Source organism: Cotesia glomerata, linkage group LG1, assembly GCF_020080835.1.
Source record: "Cotesia glomerata isolate CgM1 linkage group LG1, MPM_Cglom_v2.3, whole genome shotgun sequence".
NCBI classification, from domain to species: Eukaryota; Metazoa; Arthropoda; class Insecta; order Hymenoptera; family Braconidae; genus Cotesia; species Cotesia glomerata.
The window spans coordinates 32,105,067-32,130,171 of record NC_058158.1 but is presented as its reverse complement, the minus strand read 5'-3'; the positions used below and the strand labels follow the sequence as shown (position 1 = coordinate 32,130,171).

Below are 25,105 nucleotides of genomic sequence, written 5' to 3'. Positions count from 1 at the left end.
TGCGAGATTATATTTAGATGATTTTATTATATGAAAATAGTTGTTAATATTTTTTAACAATAAAATATATTGACTATTTGTAAAATTCATTCAAACTAAGTTGACAGTAAATTTTTATAATTAACAATCGATTGATATTGATGACGGAACTAACTACTGAGTATTTAATTAACAAAAAAATAATAAATTTCACATACAAAATACATATTATATTAAAAAACAAGTTAGTTATACACAATTACCACGCTTTCAAATGTTTGTATAATTTGATTTAAAAAAAAAAAAACTTAAAATTCACATAGTTATTGGCGAATTATTATATACTCCAAATATTAAAAAATATAAAACATGTTGCGTTTTAAAATTTAAAAATACAATACAATACATTGGTTAGTTCCAAACGTATTCAATTAACATAAAAATCAACAAATTTATTGAAATAATACCAATGACAAATATTTAATTTAATGTTGTTCGATCAATTTTTTTTCTTTTATATCACCAGCATTAAATTGATAAGCTGCCTAAAAAATTTATTTATATTAGCACCGACGAGCACCCCTAATAAGACTTTTACAATCATATCTCAATTATTAAAATAAAAAGATATAAGATTTAATATAATTTCAATTGTTAATGAAATTATTGAGTTAAGCCGAATAGCTTAAGAGCGTTAAAAGCAGTGGCTAAAGCTACTTCTTCTGGTGATTTATTCATAAAAGCAGCTATCATTTCGACAATTGCCGGCAAGGCACAAGGTTCATTACGTTGAAAAGTGCAATAACGATGAAGAAAAGTCATTGACCTTTCGGTTAATGCTTCTTTTACATGACTTGGAAGTTTACTAGCTCTAGTATTAGGATACATAAATGGTGCATCAGTCTCAACTAATATTTTATCCAATGGGACATTGCCAGTCTCAAGAATTTGTCGAACACCGCTGTCCGATTTATCTTTACACAAATAACCAGTGATACCAATGTAAAAACCTTGATCGATATATAATTGTGCTTCATCAGCCATCCCGACGAACGAATGAATCATTACCGGCGGCAAACGATTTTTGTAGTGACTCAGTACCTCTAACACGTCTGCTTGTGCTCCACGCTCATGAACAATCAGCGGTTTGTTTAGTCTGCAAGCTAATTCTATTTGTTTGTGAAAAACAGCGCGCTGTGTTTCTGGATCTGAGAAGTCTCGATTGTAATCAAGACCGCATTCCCCGATAGCGACACACTCCGGATTACTGGCGATGCTCTCGAGTTCATTCAGTGTGTCTGAATCTTCCCAAGACTTCGCATCGTGAGGATGAACTCCAGCTGTTGAATAGAGTACACCTGGGTATATTCTTGTCAAGCGCAGCGCTTCCTTACTAGAACGTACACTTGCTCCGATTACCATTATTTTCTGTACTCCAGCGTCCTTAGCTCGTTGGATGACACTGTCTAGATCACGACTGTACTTTTTGTTGGTCATATTTGCGCCCACGTCAACGAGGATATAATTTTCGTAACATTGACTCATAGGTGACTTGTCTACTGGTTTCTCCTCCCCGCTTGAGCTGCTTTTATTTTCTGCCATTTTTATTTACTTTCATAAATTATCTGAAAATTTTATCAACATTTATTATATACATACTGATATTTATTCACATATGATTATGTCAAATATCATAAATTTATAACCTACAAATACTTATCGCTAATTAATAACGTCATTTTTTTCATAACTTGATTTAACTTTTAATTAATAAGCAAAATTTTTTTTATTTAAATAATTTGATGAAAGACTTACCTATCATTTAAAATTAATTAATAATGTGAAATAAAAAAGGTTTACAAAATCTAGGAGCTGATGATAAAACGTCGGATATTATGGCTACTGTACTTATGCGCACGCATTTAAGGGGAGTTTCCTTTTTCTCATACTACTGCATATTTAAACGGCGCGAAATATTTAAATTGACACGTCAATAATTAAATTTAAAAATATATATAAATCACTTATTTATGTATTCTTACTAACCTTATAAGATTTTCAAGCACCTATCGACCTCTTTAAGTTGTTTCTAAAACTCAACTATTTTATTCGATACTAAATATAATTTTTTTGTTGCTGGATCTTCGAAAAATTCAATTTAAAGAGTTCAAAATATAGATACGTATTATTCTAAAATAATAAATTATTATTTATTTACATAAACGTTATAAGTATATTTTTTCTGTTTTTAAAAGTATATACGTTAAGTTTCACGATAGTAATAAATTAAATAATTACTTTTTATTTTATGAAATTTTATTTATTTGATTAAATAAAATATTACTCAAGTATTTCCTTTAAAAAAAATTATATTCAATGCTTTTACTTTTCTGAAATAAAAAACTAAATACGTAAAAAAATAATAAAAACAAAAAAAAGGAGAAAATTACTAAATTTAATTTTTATTTTATGCTACAAATAATTTTAAATCGGAACTTATTGTATTTATTTATTTTTTTACTCAATAATTAACAATCATCAGTATGAATAAATAAAAACTTCTTAATTATTTATTATCTGTATTATGTTTTCTTGCACACTCTGTCAAAAGTTGAATACTCGTATCTCTGTCACGCTCGTCGACAATCAATGAGAAGAATAAAGATACAACTACTGTCATTTTATACAGAAAGCAGCTCCACTTGCGAACGGCAAATAATAACCTATCTGGTAGTCAGCGCTAGCTGTGGCGACTTTGTGTATTACCTATTGGAAAATCATCTGATACATACCAACCAACCACGTTGTAAAATTTTAACAGCAATATCAAACAATTTTATTTACAATAAACAATGGAGGAATATATATCATCAAAAAAATTAAGTGAATCAGGCTGTTGCGTACCTGGTTGCAGAAATTATGGGAAAAAAAGAGGTGTGCATTTTTATTCATTTTCTAACGTTAGTCACAAAAAACCTCAAACCGAAAAATGGATTAAAGCAATAAGAAGAGTAGAGTATGTAATTATTATTATTATCTATAATTTAAAATTATCTTTAATATTTTTGTTTATTTAAATTGATTATTTTTTTTTTTTTTAGTGAGGATGGAACACCTTGGCGGCCGAACAAAGGGTCTAGGATTTGTAGCCAACATTTTATTGGCAACAAGAAATCAGAACATCCGCTTAGTCCCAGTTTTGTACCTTCAATTTTTCCAGAAGTATATTATGGAAAACAGATGAATGAAGCGACTCAAAAACTTCTTCTTAATCGGTAATGAAGCAATTACATTTTTTCATAAAAACTTGATTTTAAGCATAATTTGGTAATACATTTAAATTTTGTTACAGATTTCAGCGGACTATGAAGCGACAAATGGAAAGAAAGATGGAAACTTTAGATAACAATAATAAAAAAAAGAACATTGAACCTCAAGAAAATTACAATTTGATAATTATCAAAAGTGAATTAGACATTAAAGATGAGCCCGTAGATGTTTATTCAGACAAAGAAACACAAGTTGATTTTTTAGAACCTCCAGACCCTGCTCCACTTACATTCATTTGTAATAATTATTTTAATGATTCTAGATCTGATGCTTCAACACAAGCTTATATTCCTTTAATAAAAAAGTTTTATATAGCTAAACAACCAAAATTAAAATTAGTTGAAAAAGGATGTGGTACTAGAGAACTAGGGCCTGACTTTGAAAAGTTAAATAGTCCGGTTATTTCCAAGCCTCCTGACGGTTTTCTCGGAATGTCTTCTGTAGTATGCGATCAAGAACTATTAGACCTTGCTGGTTTGAGGTTAGACGCATTTAACATTATCCTTAATGTTCTCAAAGAAGCTGAAAAAGGTTATGGCCAGAAAATATCACTAGACAACAGATTACTAATCTTCTTTATGAGAATTAAAACCGGACTATCTTTCTCTGCACTAAGTGTCCTTTTTAAAGTTCATCGAACCAGTATTTCGAGAACTTATCAATCTATTTCGCAAGCTTTGATGAAAAATTTTAAAGATTATGTGACATGGCGTAAAGAAGAAAATGCAATGTTGATAACTGATTTTAGAGCAGTATTTCCTGAATTATTGAAAGCTGTGTACGCCAAGCATAAGCCTGGCCATTCTCATATTTAAGTTATGATGTATTAAGTCTTTGTTATAATTAATAGTAATAAATGATCAGTATTTTATGATATAAACTCCTATTGGGGAATTTTTTAAATTTTTATTTTGTCATATTTTTTTCACAGTAATAACCCTTTCCCCTATCCGTTCTTTCCCAACTCCCTTAAAAAATTTGCTTTAATATGGCTCTTTACCGTAAGATGGACGGTGGCGTTGTTTGCTCGGTGGGTCTTATATACGTGACTGAATAAAGTAGTCAGTACTTGTCTCGGATAGCTTAACTGGTAGAGCCCTTGGCGCGTAACCGAGAGATCTGGGTTCGATTCCCAGTCTGGGCTGTCTGATTATTTTTTCAATTACGGAAAAATTCCCACTGAGTAGGTCCCCCCCTTTCCCCTATCCGTTCTTTCCCAACTCCCTTAAAAAATTTGCTTTAATATGGCTACCAACTGAGTGGCTACCGCCTGCTTCATCACTGTCAGCGACTTGAATGTTGTGTTGCACAGCGTCGTCTAAAAAATCCCACAGATCATTACTACCTGAAGATGGTTGATGATCTGTAAGATTATTTTCGCAGGTAATCACAAGAGTTTTCGATGACTTAATTTCTTTTTTCAAAATTTCACCTAAACAGAAAAGATTTCAATACCATATTAAAATCATATACAAATGAAAATAAAAATTTTCTCAAATATTTGAATTGAACGAAAACCGATTGAATGCGAACGCACAGAGAGCGCTAAATTTAAAATATTTTCATAATGAAATATAAAATTACTTTGGGCCATTTCTTATTTAATATATTGATGCTATAGTGTTATTACTCCGGCATTAAAATAAATTATAGACTCGATCACTAAGAATCGATTCTAGATCGATTCTGATAACTGGGAATCGAGTCTAAATAATCGAGTTTTTTGACCACAGAATCGATTCTCGGCTAGAATCGGAATCGATTTTACCATTCCTACGGTAAACGCCATCATTATGACATTATCTCACGGATCGTCAAGCGAGTCGGTAGTGTGTAGGTTGTGTCTCTATAACGAAATATTTCTGTCCCCTATAAGTGCCTGCACTCTATATTATCATCGTCTTTTTCTTTCATATCAAGAAGTATGATTTGACTTCTGATTATTAAATTTTGAAAAATTACAAAGTTAATCTGCGTAAATCAAAAATTTATCATAGCAAATAATTTCATTACAAATACAGATACAATAAGGTACTGGTCCATTGGTACTTTCTCCATTGGTGGATAATTGTCACGTGACTATTGATCGAGATCGCAACCATACCGACAAAATTTTACTCAAACTATTCCATAAAGTGCTATATTAAGTACCCTGATAGCCAGTGCTTTCTCAGTAAGTGTTGACTTACAGCAGTTACGGTTAATTTATACATCAAGTTGGCGGTAATTCTTCACTCAACAACAGTTGTAAGCAAATTGACGGAAATCTACGGCCGCAACTTGAATACAAGTTAACAATCAAACTTGTAGTTAAATTTCCTTTCAACTTTACTACAATTTGACGGAAATACTTGTACAGCAAGTTTTGACGTCTATTTGCAGAGTAAGTTATAGGTAACTAATAGGTAATCGCTCGCTTTGCCAACTCTTTCCGTCAAGTTTGCTTCAAATTACGGACGTAGATTGACAGTAAGTTATAGGTAAGGTGGCTATCATACCAGGGTATCAGTGATCTACAGTTTGGATCTGAAAACATTGTATCTGTATAACTATACTGTATTTTTACGACGCTAATATGTTCGATTCATTGATTGCCAATTTAAAATATTCGCTTATTGGTGTTAAAAATAACTTATCAGAAAATATTACATCCGAGTTGACATTGATCAATACAAGTAATCTAGAAAATTTAGAATCAATTCAAGATAGCCGTGATAAATCTATTGATCAAAATCAACAAAATTATGAAAACAACAATGAAGAATTATGCACTATAAAAATTCCTTGCTTAACTGAACGAAATCGTTTCTTCGTAATCGATTGGAAGTCAGGAACTCAATTTCTAATCGATTCTGGTGCTAGACGCAGTTTATTTCCTCGATCTCATTTACCAAAACGATTCATACCTCAACGTAATACAAACGACAATTTTCAAGCTGTAAACAACACTAAATTCGCAACTTATGGAACCACTTCTATGACCTTAAACTTTGGATCAAGTCATAATTACGACTGGACCTTCACAATCACCGATGTTGAACAACCAATAATTGGCGCCGATTTTCTAACACACTATAGATTCGTTGTGGACTTCAATACTGGCAGACTACTAGAATCAACTCATAGTACATTGATCAATACAAGTAATCCAGAAAATTTAGAATCAATTCAAGATAGCCGTGATAAATCTATTGATCAAAATCAACAAAATTATGAAAACAACAATGAAGAATTATGCACTATAAAAAATCATTGCTTAACTGAACAAAATCTTTTCTTCGTAATCGATCGGAAGTCAGGAACTCAATTTCTAATCGATTCTGGTGCTGAAGGCAGTTTATTTCCTCGATCTCATTTACCAAAACGATTCACACCTCAACGTAATACAAACTACAATTTTCAAGCTGCAAACAACACTGAAGTCGCAACTTATGGAACCACTTCTATGACCTTAAACTTTGGATCAAGTCATAATTACCACTGGGACTTCATAATCGCCGATGTTAAACGACCAATAATTGGCGCCGATTTTCTAACACACTATAGATTAGTTGTGGACTTCAATACTGGCAGACTACTAGAATCAACTCATACTTCATCTAACTGGATTTATTACTTGAAAAAATATTACAAACAATCGGATTGTTTATTTGAATTTACTGTTATTGTAGTTTGTTTAATTATTTATCTTTTAGTAATTTTTGTAATTTTTACACAAAAAAAAAAAAGTTCTTGAATCAAGTATATATTTTTGAAGAGCTTAATATTCTTGGTTTGAGTAGAAAAATTCTTGATTTAAGAACATTTTTCTTGATTTAAGGAAATTTTACTTAATTCAAGAATTTTTCGTCTTAATTCAAGACAATTACCCTCTTCAAAATTATATTCTTGGTTCAAGAATTTTTCTCTTGAACCAAGTTAATTTTTTTTTCTGTGTAGACACTATTTTCAAGAAGATATTTTCTTGTCTCAAGAATTTATCGAATTAATCGAATTATTTTTTGTTTAATTCAAGTGAACCTATTCGTTTGTTATTCTATCAAAATTAATGCCAATATTTTATTATCATGATAGATATTGATACTCTTTTGTCAAAAAACCAAAATTTATTTTAAACGATTCTTGAGCCAAGAAATTTTTTTCTGGACAAAAAAATTTTTTTTTCTCAGGGTAATAATTTTAGTTAGCGACATTTATTCAATTGTTGGTGAACTTCGCAATTAATATGCAATTATTGCTCAATCTGATTTTACGGGTATCCAGATAACATGGTTTCCAACAAAATTCTAGCTTACTAGTTAATGAAGAGCATTTAATTAGCAGCCAATTTTAATATTGAAATAGAACAATATCGTGAATGAATTATGAAAAAAAAACCCGGCCCCTACGATAGCAGCTTACTATTTCTCTCCTATATAATGAAGATTTTTTAATTGTCTATTTCTCATGAGGAAATTCTCATTAGTTTAAAAGAAAAACATAAAACTGCAACAGCTTTATAATCATGAGTGCAAGAAAGATAGTACCATTTCCCGCAATGAGTGCGACGCAAGAAAAAAACGGGACTGGCTGCTAAATGATTATAATATTAATTTATGCTGAGAAAGAGCAGTTCAAAAACTAAAGTTAGTTATAATTCAACACAAAATTTTCGAACAAAAATGATAAATTTATTAATTGTACGTAAAAATTAGCATATTGAAACGTTGCTCATTAAATAATAAACGTGATAAAACTAATTTATTATTTTGAATGATTATTTCCACAGGAACTAATTAAATGTGAAGCATATAGGTATAGTAACTTTTATAAATGTTTGTAACGAAATACAAAAGAATATGATAAATTTATCATTTGTGTATACCAGTAAAGAGTTAGTTTATTGGTACACGTGATAAAAATTATGAATTATATTATATGTCTATTATTGGAATCATGTTAGGAGAATTAATTTTTTATTAAGGTCACTAAGTGTGTTAAATACTACTTAATGATATGTAATTTTATCATGTAATTCATAAAAGTAAATTAGTAATTCATGTCGGGAAATTTGCTCTGTTAAAATGTTAAGAATATACTTACACATATACGAGTTTTAAAATTTTAAAGAAACGAAGTTCTTAACTTGAATTATAATATAATCTCAGTTATTTTTTTATACATTTTATATAATATGTTAGGTTCATTAGGATAAAAATATTCATTATTTTATTGAAAGTAAAATCAAATTAACAATTTGATTATAATCATCAAAGAATAATTGTTGTCCGTAATTTTCTCTCTGATAAACTGTACTCAAGTTTTTGAACTGAAACAAAAGAAAAATCAGTATAATATTTAATAATTACTTATAAAAAAATATATTGCTATTTACGAGCTACGGACAAATTATGCATTTATAAATTTTTATATTTGAATGTTTTTTTCTATTTAATTTTAATTAATAATCATGTAATCGAATAGTCAAAAAATAAAATTTTTTTATCTTAATATGTGTATTAATAATATTCATTACTAGTTGTTACCCGCCCGCTCCGCTGGGCAGTTTATAGAATTGTATTTTGAGATCGAGACTTGAAATTCAATTGGAGTATTGTTCTGACTTGCACAGATTCAAAATTCTATCGGATTGGCCTGTACCTTTTATCCATGTCATAATTCTAGCGAATATCCATTGTAACTTTCAATGTGCAATCACTATAACATTCCCGTGGCTTTCTCCAAAAATGAATAATCATTTTTGGATTTACGATTTTCATTTTCGATTTTACGAAATCTCTTAAAATGAATAGCCAAATTTCTTTTCCACATCTCAAGTGTTTAGAAAATGTTTTCATTTTAATCTGTTACATTCCCGCGATCCCGTAATAAGAACAATTCATTGCTTATGTGATCAGCAAAAATAAAATGTATGCAAAACACTTAGTCCGTTGACTATATAGCTACATGTAAAGTTAAATTTTAGAAACCTTACAATGACTTTTTCGCCGCTGCCAAAGAGACGATTGTGGTAAGAAAATATAATTATTAAAAAAGGAAAATGTTGTAATCCGTTGACCTTGGAGGCCATCCCTATAATTACCTGTTTGTCTTAAGATTCTATCAAATTTAATATCTCTAAGAAATATATTTGAAGAATATGAATTTTTTGACAACTATCACTCCCGCACTCTTATGTGAGAGAGAAATTTCGTAAGATCCTATTCGAGATGATTTTTACATTAAAAATAAAATATTCCAACAAAACTTCGAGTCCATAGAAATTATTGTTTTGAAAAGAAAGATTTTCATTGTTAACGCCTCCGCAGTCCCTTTGGGGTTGGAATTTGATAAAATTTATTCTTAGCTGAACTTGACATGATACATGAAGACTCCCACCAAATTTGAAGTCTATCGAAGTTATAGTTTGGAAATTGAAATTTTAGATCTTAACACCCACCCCCGCAATTCCTATCGGAAGTAAACTTTATTGAAATCCATTTTGAGATGATCTCTACAGGAGAAATAAAAGATTTCTGCAAATTTAGAGTTTTCAGAAGCTATATTTTGGAAATGAACATTTTTTATTGTCAACACCCACTCCCGCGATCCTTATTGGAGGTGATTCGTTGTAAAATCCGTTCTTAGATCATTTCTATATCACATATAGAAGACTCCTATCAAATTTGAAGTCTATAGGAGCTATAGCTTTGAAATTAAAAATTTTAATTGTAAATACCCACCCCCGCAAACCCCTGTGGGGTGAGCTATCGTAAAATTCGTTCCTATATTATTTCTACATCTCTTACAGAAAATTCCTACCCAGTTTGGAGTCTATTGGAGCTATAGTTTGAAAACAGGAATTTTTTATTGTTAACGCCCCTGCAATCCTCTTTGGGGTAGGATATCGTAAAATTCGTTCATAAATTATTTTTACATCACGTACAGAAATTTCCTATAAAATTTGGAATCTGTAGGAGCTATAGCTTGAAAATTACAAATTTTCATTGTTAACACCCACCCCCGCAACCCTCTGTGGGATGGGATATCATAAAATTCGTTCATAAATTATTTTTACATTACTTATAAAAAATTCCTACCAAATTCGGAGCCTGTAGGAGCTATAGCTTGAAAATTAAAAATTTTCATTGTTAATACCCACCCCCGCAACCCTCTGTGGGGTGTAATATCATAAAGTTCGTTCATAGATTATTTCTAGATCTCTTACAGAAGATTCTTACTAAATTTGGAGTCGATAGGAGCTATAATTTAAAAATGGGAATTTTTGATTGTTAACGCCCCCGCAACTCCCTTTGTGGATGGAATTTCGTTAAATCCGTTCTTAGCTGCCTTCTACTCGGTAAAAAGAATATTCCTACCAAATTTCAAGTCTCTAGGTCTTATGGTTCCAGAGATATCGTGATGAGTGACTATATACGTGGAAATCTTATATATATAGATAGATGTGGGTGAGTGCATGGATGGATGCGTGAGAGTCCGTGGGTGGATGCGTAGGAGTGCATAGATGGATGCGTGAGAGTGCGTGGGTGGATGCGTAGGAGTGCATGGATGGATGCGTGGGTGGATGTGGGGGGGTGGATGCGTGGGATGGTGTGGATGGAGAAGCATTGAAAGCGTAGAGTTGATGTTATACATTTTTCCGACTTCTTTATAAGCTAGAAAAAAAAAAGAATGACGAAAAAAACGATCGTCTTTTGTTTTATTGACGGAAACAAAAAACAAATGACTACACACATAAATTAATAAAAAAAATGGGAATTTTCTATTGTTAACTCCCCCGCAAGACCCCTTGTGGGTGGAATTTCGTAAAATCCGTTTTTAGCTGACCTCTACTCGGCAAAAGGAATATTCTTACCAAATTTCAAGTCAATCGACCTAATAGTTTCTGAGATTTCGTGATGAGTGAGTTCATAAATGGGATCTCCTCTATATAGATAGATATCAATTCAATTTAATTGTGTAATTCTATAAAGATTTGAATTTTTTTTTTAAAAATAATAATCTTGATCAAAAAACAAAGAATATTGGGATCTGTATTTTTTATAAATGTAACAACAAAATATGTTCTAAGCTATTAAGGTAAAAGCTCCGATAGATGATCACGTACCAGTATATGATCACCGTGTATTTGTATATCTATAAGTCTTCACAATATATATACAAATACATAGAGTGATCATATAATGGTACATGATCATCTATTAGGCTTTTACCTTATATAAAAATTTTTAATTTTTTTATATTTAATGCCTTCTTATTATCCTCTAGGAATTGAATTTTATAATTTTTTAATTAACGCCCACGCAAGGATTTGTGAGCGTGGCATTTCATAAAATTCATTCTTTACAGCTCAAAAACTCCAAAAAAATCAATCTGGCCAAGTTTCAATCCTTTAGCTGCTATAGATTAAAAGGTACAATTTCTTTTAATTTTACGCCCACGCACGGACATGTGGGGTAGAATTTAATGAAATTTATTCTTAACAGCTCAAAACGCCAAAAAAGCATTCTGGCCATGTTTCAAAGTATTAATAGCTATAGATTGAAATTTACGAATTTTTTCTTAATTTGACGCCCACACACGGGCACGCCAGGGGGGTGGAATGTCACAGAATTCGTTTTTAAAAAATTTCTAAATGTAATTTGAAACATTCTGACCAAGTTTTGAACTATTAAAAGCCATAATTGAAAAATATGAATTTTTTTTCGCAACCCCCCTTGTGGGTGGAATTTCGTGAAATCCGTTCTTAGCTGACCTCTACTTGGCAAAAGGAATATTCCTGCCAAATTTCAAGTCTCTAGGTCTTATAGTTCCAGAGATATCGTGATGAGTGACTATCTATATCTATAGAAAGTCTCCTATATATATATACAATCGCGTTCATTAATTCGAGTCAGTTTCTATGTTTAGGGATTTATGGAAATCCCTAAATTTGGAGGTTTCTAAAATCTTAAATTGGAAAATTTTAAAATTAGCTTTTAGTAAAATAAGTTAAACGTAAAAAATGATAATATTAAAAAAATAAAAATTTAAATTATGTCAAAAGTAAATTAAGCTTGTAGAAAAACATGCAAGGAGAAAAAACAGCCAACTTAAAAAATGGAAATCTCTAAATAAATATATTCTTAAAATCAGAAATTAAAAAAAAAAGAATTCATAAAAATTTAAAAGTCTTTAGATTACCGAATAAAAAAAAAAAGAATAATTATAAATTGAATGAATTAAAAAATAAATAAACGAAAAATTTGAACATCTAAAATAAGGAAATCTTAAAAAAGAGGTTATTTAAAAATACGATCTTTAAAAATTGGAAATTACTAAATATGGAAACTTTAAAACTTTACCTCTTGAACTTAGCCAATACTAAATTCTGTAATCGTTAAAATTGGCCGTTTCTAAAATCGCTAGTTCGTGAAATCGGCCGATTCTAAACTCGGTAATTATTAAAATTGGCCGTTTCTAAAATCGGTAAATCGTAAAATCAGCCGATTCTAAACTCGGCGATTCATAATAATAGTTAATTTTAAGCCTAGATTTTACGTATTTGAGGCTATTAAAATTAAAAAATTTAGTTATTGACGAAATAATTAAAAAATAAATCTGTTATTCGTGGTGATTCGTAAATCTTTTAATAAAAATAATATATTTTTCATGTTGATATTTTTTTTATTTTAAGAATATAAAAATTTAATTTTTTAGAGGTGACCTAACGGCCAACTCTCGACATTTATAATTTTTTCGAGCTTGAAAAGCTAGAAAATTGTCCTGTGGTCTATTTTTGAGCTGTTCGAGCTCCAAAGTCTGACAATACTTTTTGATTATCTCGTAAAAATTATAAATGTACTTGCATGTTTTTCTACAAGCTTAATTTACTTTTGACATAATTTAAATTTTTATTTTTTTAATATTATCATTTTTTACGTTTAACTTATTTTACTAAAAGCTAATTTTAAAATTTTCCAATTTAAGATTTTAGAAACCTCCAAATTTAGGGATTTCCATAAATCCCTAAACATAGAAACTGACTCGAATTAATGAACGCGATTGTATATCTATATATATATATATATATATATATATATATATATATATATATATATATATATATATATCTATCTATATAGATATAGATATAGATATAGATATAGATATAGATATAGATATAGATATAGATTTTTTATATCTAAAATTTTTACTAGATTTTATAGAAATTTAACCATTGCATTTGTCCTCATGGTGGAACTTTTGAAAAATTTTGCTATTTCCTGACTCAGTTCGTCGAGCTGGTTTAGAAAAAACTTATGGTTCAAAAGTTTATATATCTATAGATATATAGTAAACTGTGTCAGAAAAAAAAATTTATTCTTTTTTCTGAGTAAATGCATCTAAAAACTTTCTTTGACAGAAAAAAAAATCTTCTAAAATTTTAGCTTGATATCTTAAAAATTGAGCTGGCGCATGGAGGAATAATTGAATTTAAATCATTTATGTTATATTCTTTATAACAACATATTTTAAGATTAAATAGAAAGAAATCAAGTGTAAGTTAATTGATTTTTAGAATTTTCATTACTGTTTTGTATACGGGGAAGAAATCTACTTCCATTTCCGCTGCCTGATGACTTTTTTTTAATACTTACAGGAATATCTTCAATATTAGCAAGAGTAAGTGGTGAACTTATCTTACGTTATTGATTAGGATTCATTATGAAATCATTCATTACGATGTCCTAAAACATAAAAATATAAATTATTCATTAATAATAATTAATTGTAACAAGCAATCTCAATTGTTTAGTATGAATTCTACAATATATTCAAACGTATTAATTAATGTAGATTGCATACTTGCGTGTTATCTAGTGAGAATGGTTGATTTCTGTCTTACCCAACCATAATTACTTTAATATCCAATAGAGTTCGCCACGGTTACTTCCATCACGCTTAACTAATATAGGTACCCCACATAGTAACAGGTACTATATAGCATTTTTTCCACATAAATGAAAAATTATGTTATGAGAAAATACAATGCTTGCGCATTGTATTGTAGTAAAAAAGTTCAAAATGAAAATTCCGAATTGCTCTTTTTGAAATCGCTGTAAAATATAAAAAATTAATTATTAACATTCGAACTGATGCAAAATATAGCTAAAAAATATAAATTATTATTTTTCGTAGTAAAAATTTTTCTAAATTTAAAAAGAAAGCTTTGATTTTAAAGTAGTTGTTCTACTACAATATTGTTAAAAAGTTATGGATGACATACGCGGTAAGAGTGGTTTAATTTGTAGTAAAAATTAGGCATTATTTTTAACTAATACTGTACACGAGAAAAGATTAACCCTTCAGCACTCTCGCTATGACATTTTCTCTCACGCTCATCAATAACTCAAATTTTCTTTCAAATTTCAAATGGAATGACTATGTGATTTTTTTTCTATCTGCCAAAAAATTAATATTATTTCAGATTGCAATATTATTATTTAAATTGTTCTATACTATAAAAAAATAAAATAAATTTTATTAACTCTGTGAGATATTTTCTCATCGCAATAGTAAAGTAGAGGGGTCAGAATTTAAAAAATCGGGTCTGATCGGTACAGTTCGGAAGTTCCCGTAAGAGTGCATTTGTGTTTGGATGTATTATTATTAAATATTATTTTTAAATAATTCAATTTTTTTTTGTTTTAAAAAATTTATCTTGTTTGAGATTTTTTAAATTAAAGGGGCTATAAGCATGCGTGTGCTTCCACAAAAGGCGTGAGAGTTTTTCTCATCGCGCGAGTAATGATAGTAAATCGTTTTGCGAGAGTGCTGAAGGGTTAAAATCCGAGCTTTATCATAAATAGTTCGAATTTGAGACGGTCAATCGGCTTCAAATTTGAGTGATTATTGTATCTTAATACCCTTCAAGAGTAAGACAAAAATTTATAATTATCTGACACTATTCCCCCAGCAGAACAACTACCTTAATTTCTTATTTGTTAGAACACTTTCATTCAATCATATCCATGTGAGTTAAATAATCAGAGTCTTTAGAGGCTCATATAGAAAACATTCAATGTCACAACTGTAGAGCACGAGAGAAGGTGAAAGAGTGGGGGTTGTTAGTAAGGCGACAGGAAGGCGGTACTGGCACGAGCCCCTGAGTACTCAATGAAACTGTCATAATTGCTTCTTCTTCCGCTCGGTAAACATATCACTTACAGTGTCATAATCAGATAGTGTTAACAAACTCAGGTATTTATATTTATAAAGAGTTAAATTATTTACGTAACTATTATTAAACGCTTATACGTAACATGTATTAATTAATAAAATCACTTTTATAATTTTGTTATGTAGATTGAAAAATGTCTGACGATTGGAGAATGGTCTATGAATTTCTACTAAGTAAAGAATTATTGGAGTTTTACAGAATGAATAATTTGTTAACGGAATATTTAGAATATATTAACGAATGCTTTGAAATGAATCCAGTGAATCCATTTTAATTACCGTTTTCAGTAGATATGTTACAATTAAATCCTATACTTAATGTTAATCGAAACGCTTGTCTGTTTGTAAGAGCTTCGGGCATGGAATTTTTAATTGATACTGGTGCTTGTCGTAGTATTTATCCTCGTTATCTCATTCCTCGACGTATAATACCAAAGCGTAATCGTAACAATAATTTACAAGCAGCAAATAGAAGTGTAATTGGAACATACGGAACCACTAAAATGAAATTGGATTTTGGATTAGGTAGAGTTTTTTATTGGAACTTTACGATTGCTGACACTGACGAACTAATCATCGGTGCAGATTTTTTGGAGTACTACGACATTCTAGTTGACATTCGTAACAGAAGAATTCTTTTCTGAAGAGAATGAGTAAATATATTTGGCTTAAAAAGTTCGAGTAATCCTTAATAAAATTATAATAATACAGACATCTCATTTAATATAAATCTAATAAGGCTTTTTCAAATTTCAAACAAAAATAAAATATTAAAAACATATAAGTGTAATTTAATAAGAATTGTTACAATTGATACAAAAAACAAAAACTATGTAATACATACTCGACGAAAAATTAAAATATTAATAAAGAATATTTCAAGGACAAGTCACATTGAATAATAATAATATGTGATACTGTAATTATCACACAGCTGATCACTTTTGTGCTACAATTTAAAGATTTTTTTCTAATCATCACGTAGAACTCCAGCTAAAATTGTACTTTTTGTATAATTCTCAATTCCATGCCGATAAAAAAAAAATTTCATACAAAATGTTTAAAGTTAATTAATTACATTTGATGATATTTTAGTTTATAAGAAAACATTATATCCCACTAAAAAATATTTTATTTTAATTTTAAAATAAGTGTGCACTTTGATATTTTTATTAAATAAAAGGCTTCTATTCGCTGATGCAAGAAAAAGGAAAAACACATTATACACTATACTACACTTCTGTAAAAATATCAAACCATGTTGTGATGTTCATATAATATTAATCTTATTGATGAATAAAGTCACATTCTGTCAACGTAAGTATATTTTGTAGTAGTTGAACTTAGCGTTATAAAACGGACTAAACGGCAGACAGATACGAATTAGGCGTGGCCGTTTGCGACAAACTTGATTTTTTTATTACTTTTAACGTTAATTTAGAATTAAGTAAAATTTAACAATACTCTTGTTTTTCACTATTAATATAAACCAAAAATTATTACATGCGTATTATTAACTGATTTATTTCACTTAGTAACAGTATTATTTAAATAAGCCATTCCTGGCTCCAAGTTCGTCCACGAAACAGAATAAACCTCAGTATATGAACTAAGTTCTCCAGTCTCTACCTACTTGGCAAGTAAAATAAACTCGGTGGGGACTTAATCTCATCAAGTAAGTTCTGAATCAGAATTTTATCATGCCTGAGTCAAGTATATTATTATTTTAAACTCGTTTAAATATACATTTTTATTTTATTTGTTACAGTACCACTCAATTGACATAATTATCACATAAGAAATATTATTAAGTTATATGGTTATATATTATAAATCTTGTACATGAAATATTTTATGAACATCAATTTTTTTTTTCCATATGAAATAAACTTGCATGTATCTAAATAGATATGAGATTGAGTTTAAAAGTTTTTAGCTATAACCCAAAAATTTAATACTAGACATACAGTAGAACTCCTATAAATTCAAAATTAAAAACAAGAGAAAGATAGAAGGCTTTTTTTTCATTCATTTTTGATAATCTAAAAAATGAGAAAACCAACGAGCCAATACAAATACATAGCACATTTGTCAGATAAGTCAGAGCTCCTTGCTCTTGTATTGGTTTAAACTCTCAACATAACACTTTTACTTCATACATGTATATATTGTATGTAGTTCATGTATTTATGTGTGTCTAGTGAACACGATGACATCCGTCTTCTAGAGCACCTATGTCAGCTGATAAACAATAATTTCAAAGATATTTATTCAACACTGAATTAAATATTGAAATAAAAATTGTAAAAAAAATCTAATATTAGATTAATTTTTTTTCTTGCCTATTTTTATAAAATTGCATCTTTAATTTTATAAAGTATTATAATAGCTGAATTTTTTAGAACGGTCAGTAAAATCTCTTAATATGTACGTACTTTTATACAAATATAAATTTGACCTTGATTCTTGGAGAATGTATTTATAGAACTGGTAAGGAAGAACAGATATATGACTGCAAGTACTTATGTATTTTTTTAACTGAGTAAAAGAGAGCTGATCGTTATTAGAAACAAAATGGAATTACACATTAAGTAATATAATTTGTCATAACGTAGAATCGTATACATAAAAAATTTTACTTTTCGAACAGAATTTCACATTCGTCAATGATAGAACACAATGTTTCAAGACTGAATGTTATTTTAAATATGAGATACATATTTTGATTGTATTAATGTAAAGTTACTTTAATTACATTAACTTATTATAATTTCAACAATATCCATAATTCACACACTCATGATTAAAAAAATTCTAAATATTAACTTATGAAGTTTATTTTTTTTAATTTATCCACGTTTTTATAATGTATTGTCAAGCAATATCTTCTTTATTTAATCTCAAATCAAAGAATATTAAAACCTGATGGTCCACGGAATTAATTTATTGTGTATATCATGATTTTGTGTTGTCATATTAACTCCTGTAGACTAATATCAGGTATAATACCATTAACAGTACTTTCTCAAAGCACACTTGTACTGTAGAGATATATAATATATCTATTCATGTATACATAGTATATTACATACCTAGGCCAGTAAAATAAGAAAAGTCTTAGATCACATGTAATTGTTAGCCGAGGCGAAGCCGAGGTTGACAAACATGTGATCTGAGGCTTTCTTATTTACTGGCCAAGGTGTGTATACTATTTTTCTGCTCGACGTAGCCGGAATGTGGCAGCTTTGTTTAGCGCAGCGGCCAGAAAGTTGCCACTTTCCAGCCGAAGGGCAGAAAAATATATGAAGCCGGCGCATGCTATTGAATACATAATGTAGTAGTTGGCGTAAAGCCAAGCGTGCGGAAAATAGCAACAGGTGTTTGACATAATACTCAACGAGTAGATTAGATTACAAAGACTTAATGGTGATTGTTTCAGAATTACGTGATCTTTAGAAAAGAAATTATTAATTGTTCTATGAATCACAGAATGTTAATAACATTTTTATTATGCCTAGATTTAAAATATTGACAGATATTTAAAAAAAAATTCATTTCAATGCCAAGACAAATATGACTTCATGTGAAGTCATTATTGTGTATAACACCTCAACAAAGGCTCATAAAATTTAAGAAGTACTTTTATCTAATAACTTTTTATTTTAGTTATTATGTTTTTCTCATAATATATTACATCCAGATCCAACACCAAAAATCCGGAAAACCTCTAAATTTTTTTTTTTTTTTTTTTTAATTAAAAAAAATATAAATGAATCAATTAAGAGCAAGTAAACAGGTTTTATAGAAGTATAAAAATATTGATATTCCGTATATGTAATGTGATTTGTTAATTTCTTGTATACGTTTTTATTGTAAATAAAAGCTATTATATAGTTGACAAATATTTATTAAAACTTATTAAATTTTGAAAATAAGTTGAACTTATATAAAATTGCTATAAAAAATAAAAAACAGTATTAATATCTAAGTAAAAAAATCACCCTGCACGAGATTAAATTTATTGTTTTATTATTAACATAATGGGAGTAGGCTTATTTTTTTACCTCAGGTAGTAATATCAGTAGCATCACACCACCTCCTGACTAATAAGTAAAAGTATACTATCGTTCTGATCAAACCCTGACCTTCAGATCGTCAAATCCGTTCAGCTAGATATTAAAAACCTATATGTAAGTGACACCGATTCCTTAAAGGAGTATTAGAGTTTCCTACGAATACACTCGCATCCCTCAGTATTTGATCTTCTTCTCAAGTATATCACATACATGATTGAAAAACTATGTGTGTGATGTATTAAATGCTGCCACTTATCGTTTCGTAGATAGGAAGCGTCTTTTTGCGGTGAAAGGAATGCGAAGCGTGCCACCGTTAATTTTTTTTTTGTCGTTTCAGCATGTTATTACGTGTCGTAAGACTTGGTGCGAAGCGCTGCATGATACACTATTTTTGTCTAAAAACTAATGCTGTTTTATACTCTATTTTTTAATTCAAGATATGTATATATGATAGAGTATTCATTATTTCAAAGAAATGATATCATTTGTTGTCAATGAAAAAGATAATTTTTGTTATAAATAAATTTATTTATTGAATAAAATAGCTGTTTAGATCTTCAGAATTAGTGATGAGGAAAATTTGTCTAGTTCTTGCTGTCTTGGTTTTGGTCGATAAAGAAAGAATGATATTAAAGACAGAAGCTTCTAGGTCTTGGTCTTGGTCTTGCTTTGTTCATCACTATTCAAAACCGACAGTACTTTGGTAAAACCACATATCTTTTATGTATTGTAAATGAGAGATAAGAGGTTTTATCAAAGTACCGTCGAAACATAAGCTTTAATTCTCATTTGAAATTTATCAAATTATGAGCGTGTCTATCATACACTGTATCCGTGCTCGTACCTGTTTTCCATGCGTATGAAATATCTGCACGGGTGTAGTGTATGCATAGACCCGTGCCCCATGCCCCATCGGACGAATTCTCACTTCCTTAAATTATTTATCAGTTTCTTACTTCATACTAGAAGGTACCAGTGTTCCCAGATTGTGGGATTTTTTACTACTGCCCAAGCACCAAACGCACGTTAAAAATCCCACGATCTGGGAGAACTGGAAGATACTCTATGAAATAATCAAAGAAAGCTTATAATGAACCGCATATCGTGCATGAATGCGAATAAGTGGTATAAAAGCTTAATGCAGAGCGTGTTAATGACATATACTATAGTGTATGTTTCTCTCACTCTTTCGTCCATCATATATATACTGTTTTTTAAAAAAAATCTTCATCAACCTGAAAAAAATCGTTAATAACTTATTAATTACACAGAGAGAAAAAAATAGATCTTATTCCTATGTTAGAGTGGTAACCATTATTATGTTACATAGTAACGGAAATTTTTGTGAGAATCTTGCGTAAATTTGCTGATAAAAATCTTATAAATTGTGATAAAAATATAAACCACTCATTCATTACGGAATTAAATTCTGAAAATAATGTTTTTTCATTTTTTTAATAAAAATTTCAATTTGTTGTTAGCAAAAAACATCAACGAAATAAAAAATCTCAGTTTTTCGTGAATAACTTAATAACTATAGGTGACATCGAAAATCAGAAAAAAGATCTTTAAAGAGGAGGAAATTTCTAAAAAAACGTTTCGACTCCCGAAACTCTAACTTCAAAAAAAATAATTTTTATTTAATGTTGAAAATAGGGTTCCGCACGACTTTTGTCGGACGGTCGCGCCGATGCTAAAGCATGACGGACTTGCCCGACTTGCAAACGGATCGCCCGCCTGCCAGGCTTACCTACCAGGCTTAGCCACCAGTTGCCGGCTTTACTACCGGTACTGTATGTCCGTACTACCAGCACGAAATAAAAAATCCTAGCACTACCAATTTCCACTATTCTATAAGAGCAACACAGCATTTCAATAAAGTACTGAGGCGAGTTTTTTCATATATATAAACGTGGTTCCAGCGGAGCATCTCAGTTATTATTTATAGTTGTACACGTAAACTGGTGCTGAAATACTAATTAATAAATTTGATTGATAAAAATAAAGTATAAATTATTGTTCTCAAATTGTGGGGTATTTTATAAAATATATTGAAACTAATATTTATAAATATGTCAAATATGTCATTAGAAAAATATCAACCATATAAATCTAAACGCCGCGTATATATATCTGATACAATATCAAAAGAATTATTTTTAGTAGACACAGGATCCACTGACAGTGTGATTTGTAAATGTAGCGAATCGAAATTCAACGCAATTTTTCGAAATCGGAAATTCTACAATAAATTTCTACAATTTCCTTTAAACCATCCCAAGATTCAGACATGTGGAACCTTAACTACAGATCTCAACTTTGGAACAAAAAAAATTTTTCGAGGAGAATTCATAATAGCTGACATAAATTCGGCTGTCGGAAAATCAATTCTCGGATCAGATTTTTTAGCTCAACATGGACTTCTAGTAGACTGTAAATCCCTCAAAGTTTATTCTTCTGTTTCACATAATCTTAGAAAAGTATACACTCGTGAACAAGACAATACGTCTTCTCAATCCGATTCTAGAGTATACGTCACTGATAAGTGTGCACAAATACGGTTTTTAGTAGACACGGCGGCTACTTGTAGTGTTGTCAATTATTCTGATGTACCAAAATTCAACCAATTGAGTGGAGATATAATGTGGAGCGAAAGTGTAACAAATATAAATAATACTGAAATTAAATCTTATGGAACTATTACCGTAGAATTTGATTTCAAAATGCAGCAAAATTTTTCATGGACTTTCAAGATAATCGATGATATGGACGAATTATCAATTCTTGGCATTGACTTTTTAAATTATTACGAATTTGTTGTGGATTGTAAAAATAAAAAATTGTTAAATCAAGATATTTTACTACCCGAGTCGAAATATCAGACCCGTTTTAGCTGTAATCCTTTATAGTTCGATTCGCTGCCTCAGAAGACGCCTGTTTTGACAGCAAAAGTCGGAGTAAGCTAAGGTATACCTACAAATTAACGATGATTCTTTATTTACTTGTTTGAATGTTGAATTATTATTATTAATTTAAGTTATACAAATTTTTTTTTTATTTAAGGTAGTTGCCATACAACAATAATATCCAAGTTTTGGAACATAAGCCCAGTGCGAGAGAAAAAAATTGTTGCAAAACGAGACATGGTTTTATTCCGAACTATCCTGAGGAGACCTAAGGAACATCGATATATTTTATATTAGATATACTTTTTTATACATTTTTAAAGACTATGTGATAAAAAAAAAAAATTTAAGTAACAAATATTTTTTAAAATTACTGATCGCTTTTAAAATTCAGCTTATTTAAAAAATATAATTCTTGAAAGTATATAATAAATACATTGTAATGAATGTGTACCTCAATGAATTTCATCGTTGTCGATTTCAGAAACACTATTTTATTTATTGCAAAACATATTAGTTAAAATAATTGTATGAATAAAAATTACACTTTTAATAACCACAAAATGATAGATTGAGTAAAAACTTTTAATTAAATTGTATTGACGACAAACTGAGAACTATATTTTAGTCATTTCTTAGTTGTTTTATCAAAATTTATCAATAAAAATAAACGCAATATGATAACTTTGTAACTGAATTAAAAATAAATTATTAAATAATGTGTTAAAAATTGTAAAAAATAAAAAACATGTTATTAAATTAAACTAACTTTTCTCTTATCTAATTTTTGCTAAATCACCATCCTTTTAAAGTTAACGCAAGTCGATTGTACTTAAAGCAAGAGGAAATAATGAGCAGTTCAGCCGACAAACCAAAGACGAATGTCGAAGTACCATTTGTAGTATAAAATATCACGTTATGAGCCCTCTTAGTGTATCTCTCATATTAACACGAGTCTGCTTAAAAGAAAAGAAAAAAATCCAGGCTCATAACGCAACTCGACTGTATAAAAGTATAAGAATATATCTGTAGTGACTCGAAAATTTTTATTTGTAGCTATCTACAGGAGTTCGACATGGTGTATGATACGAAAAAAAATCTACATCAGGTTGTGCTTCAACATGAATAAAAAATATTAATCCCAACTTTCAGTTGCCACGATGAAGAGCATAGCGTGGATAAGCGGGATACCACTATCATTTACTCTCGATGTCTATCCTTAAATTCTAGTCAGGGGATACGTTTGTATTGCATAAACACAAACATACTTCCACGATATACAGCAAGAACCAAGTAAAGATGTACAGCACACTCAGTCTCAAACAACAACTTATCCACAGACTCGGTAGAATCTGGCGTCGAGTCTCGTTCACACATTCACCAGTTGTCATAGCTGGAAACAATGTTTAGTAGGTAAATCACAAGGCTACTAGTTGGCATAATTCGAAATAAAAACTTTAAGAGGAGATATTTTTTTTTAATTTCAATCTTTCTTAGCTGCTGAAAACATATTAATTTGTTAAATATCGAACATAATATAATATTCCGATGACAACTATGAATTGAGGTTTTTTTCCCGCACAATATGGTTTCAGTGTAGAATTTTAACCAGTTAAGAACCGAAATAAAACAAATTATGTTTTAATTTTTACCTAAAAGACGAATTGAATATTATGTTATCCATGATGAGTGCCGTATGATTTTATTTATACAGAAAAAAAATTAACTTGAATTAAATGAATAATTTTGATGAATTTTATTTTCTGGATTTGAGTAGAAAATTTCTTGAATTGAGAAATTTTTCTTGGTTTAAGTAAATTTTACATGATTCAAGAATTTTTCGGCTTGATTCAAGTTAATTTTTTTCAGTGCAGTCTAACGCCAAACAAGATACAGAAAATGAGTACAAACAGAGATAAAAGTTAGGTATTATGTAGCTCTCAAACCGTACAACTTAGTCGCTGATACTTATGGAGGGGCACGGCATAAAATGACGAAGCGAGCAAGTGAGTGACATACGTTTTACCTCTTATATTATGTATTATACTCTGCTGATACTTTATATGAACGAGTTAGCGCTTGGCAGGGTGTAAAACCCTTGTAATATGTATTTTTCTTAAATAGAAATCTATTTAAATTATAATATTCGTAATAAATTAAAAAATTTTTGAATTAAACATGTGTAACGTTGCACTGTAATAACATTTTCGTCACATTATTAAAATTAAATTTTCGGATTTAATTAAAGTTTTCATTCCTTATAAAATAAACTTTTTTAGGAGACTTAAAAATATATAAAACAAGAAAAAAGTTTTTATTTACATATTTATTTATTGACTCAAACGTTAGTTTATTCTACAACAAAATATATTGATCAAGTATAATAAGTTAAAATGCAATAAATTTAAAATCACAAACTTTTAAAACAATTTCTTTGTCAATTATATTCTATTATATCTCGAATCAACAGGTCCCAGAGCATAATGATCGAAAAAATCTCTGCCAAGGACTGGTTCACTTACATCAGCTATTATGATGTTCCAATAATAATTTTGTCCAGTTCCAAAATTTAAAGTAATAGCAGTGATTCCA

At 29.6% G+C, this 25,105-nt stretch overlaps 2 protein-coding genes and 1 long non-coding RNA gene across 3 annotated transcripts; 1 reads left to right on the top strand and 2 right to left on the bottom strand.

Annotated features, from left to right (window-relative positions):
• Positions 1 to 7: 7 nt before the first annotated feature.
• Positions 8 to 1,936, bottom strand: LOC123263178 (3'-5' ssDNA/RNA exonuclease TatD). Its single transcript, XM_044725734.1, has 2 exons — positions 1,795 to 1,936; positions 8 to 1,604 (listed from the first exon to the last, which is right to left on the bottom strand). The coding sequence occupies exon 2, from the start codon at positions 1,579 to 1,581 to the stop codon at positions 643 to 645; it is 939 nt and encodes a 312-aa protein (XP_044581669.1). The 5' UTR covers positions 1,582 to 1,604; positions 1,795 to 1,936; the 3' UTR covers positions 8 to 642.
• A 608-nt stretch (positions 1,937 to 2,544) lies between these two features.
• On the top strand, positions 2,545 to 4,195 carry LOC123269773. The gene is made up of 3 exons (XM_044735611.1): positions 2,545 to 2,995; positions 3,081 to 3,254; positions 3,332 to 4,195. Exons 1-3 carry the CDS (start codon positions 2,832 to 2,834, stop codon positions 4,122 to 4,124), a joined length of 1,131 nt encoding a protein of 376 aa, XP_044591546.1. The 5' UTR covers positions 2,545 to 2,831; the 3' UTR covers positions 4,125 to 4,195.
• A 9,666-nt stretch (positions 4,196 to 13,861) lies between these two features.
• Positions 13,862 to 16,633, bottom strand: LOC123270630. Its single transcript, XR_006510656.1, has 2 exons — positions 15,811 to 16,633; positions 13,862 to 14,408 (listed from the first exon to the last, which is right to left on the bottom strand). It is a non-coding gene; the product is annotated as an uncharacterized LOC123270630 (long non-coding RNA).
• Positions 16,634 to 25,105: the final 8,472 nt, after the last annotated feature.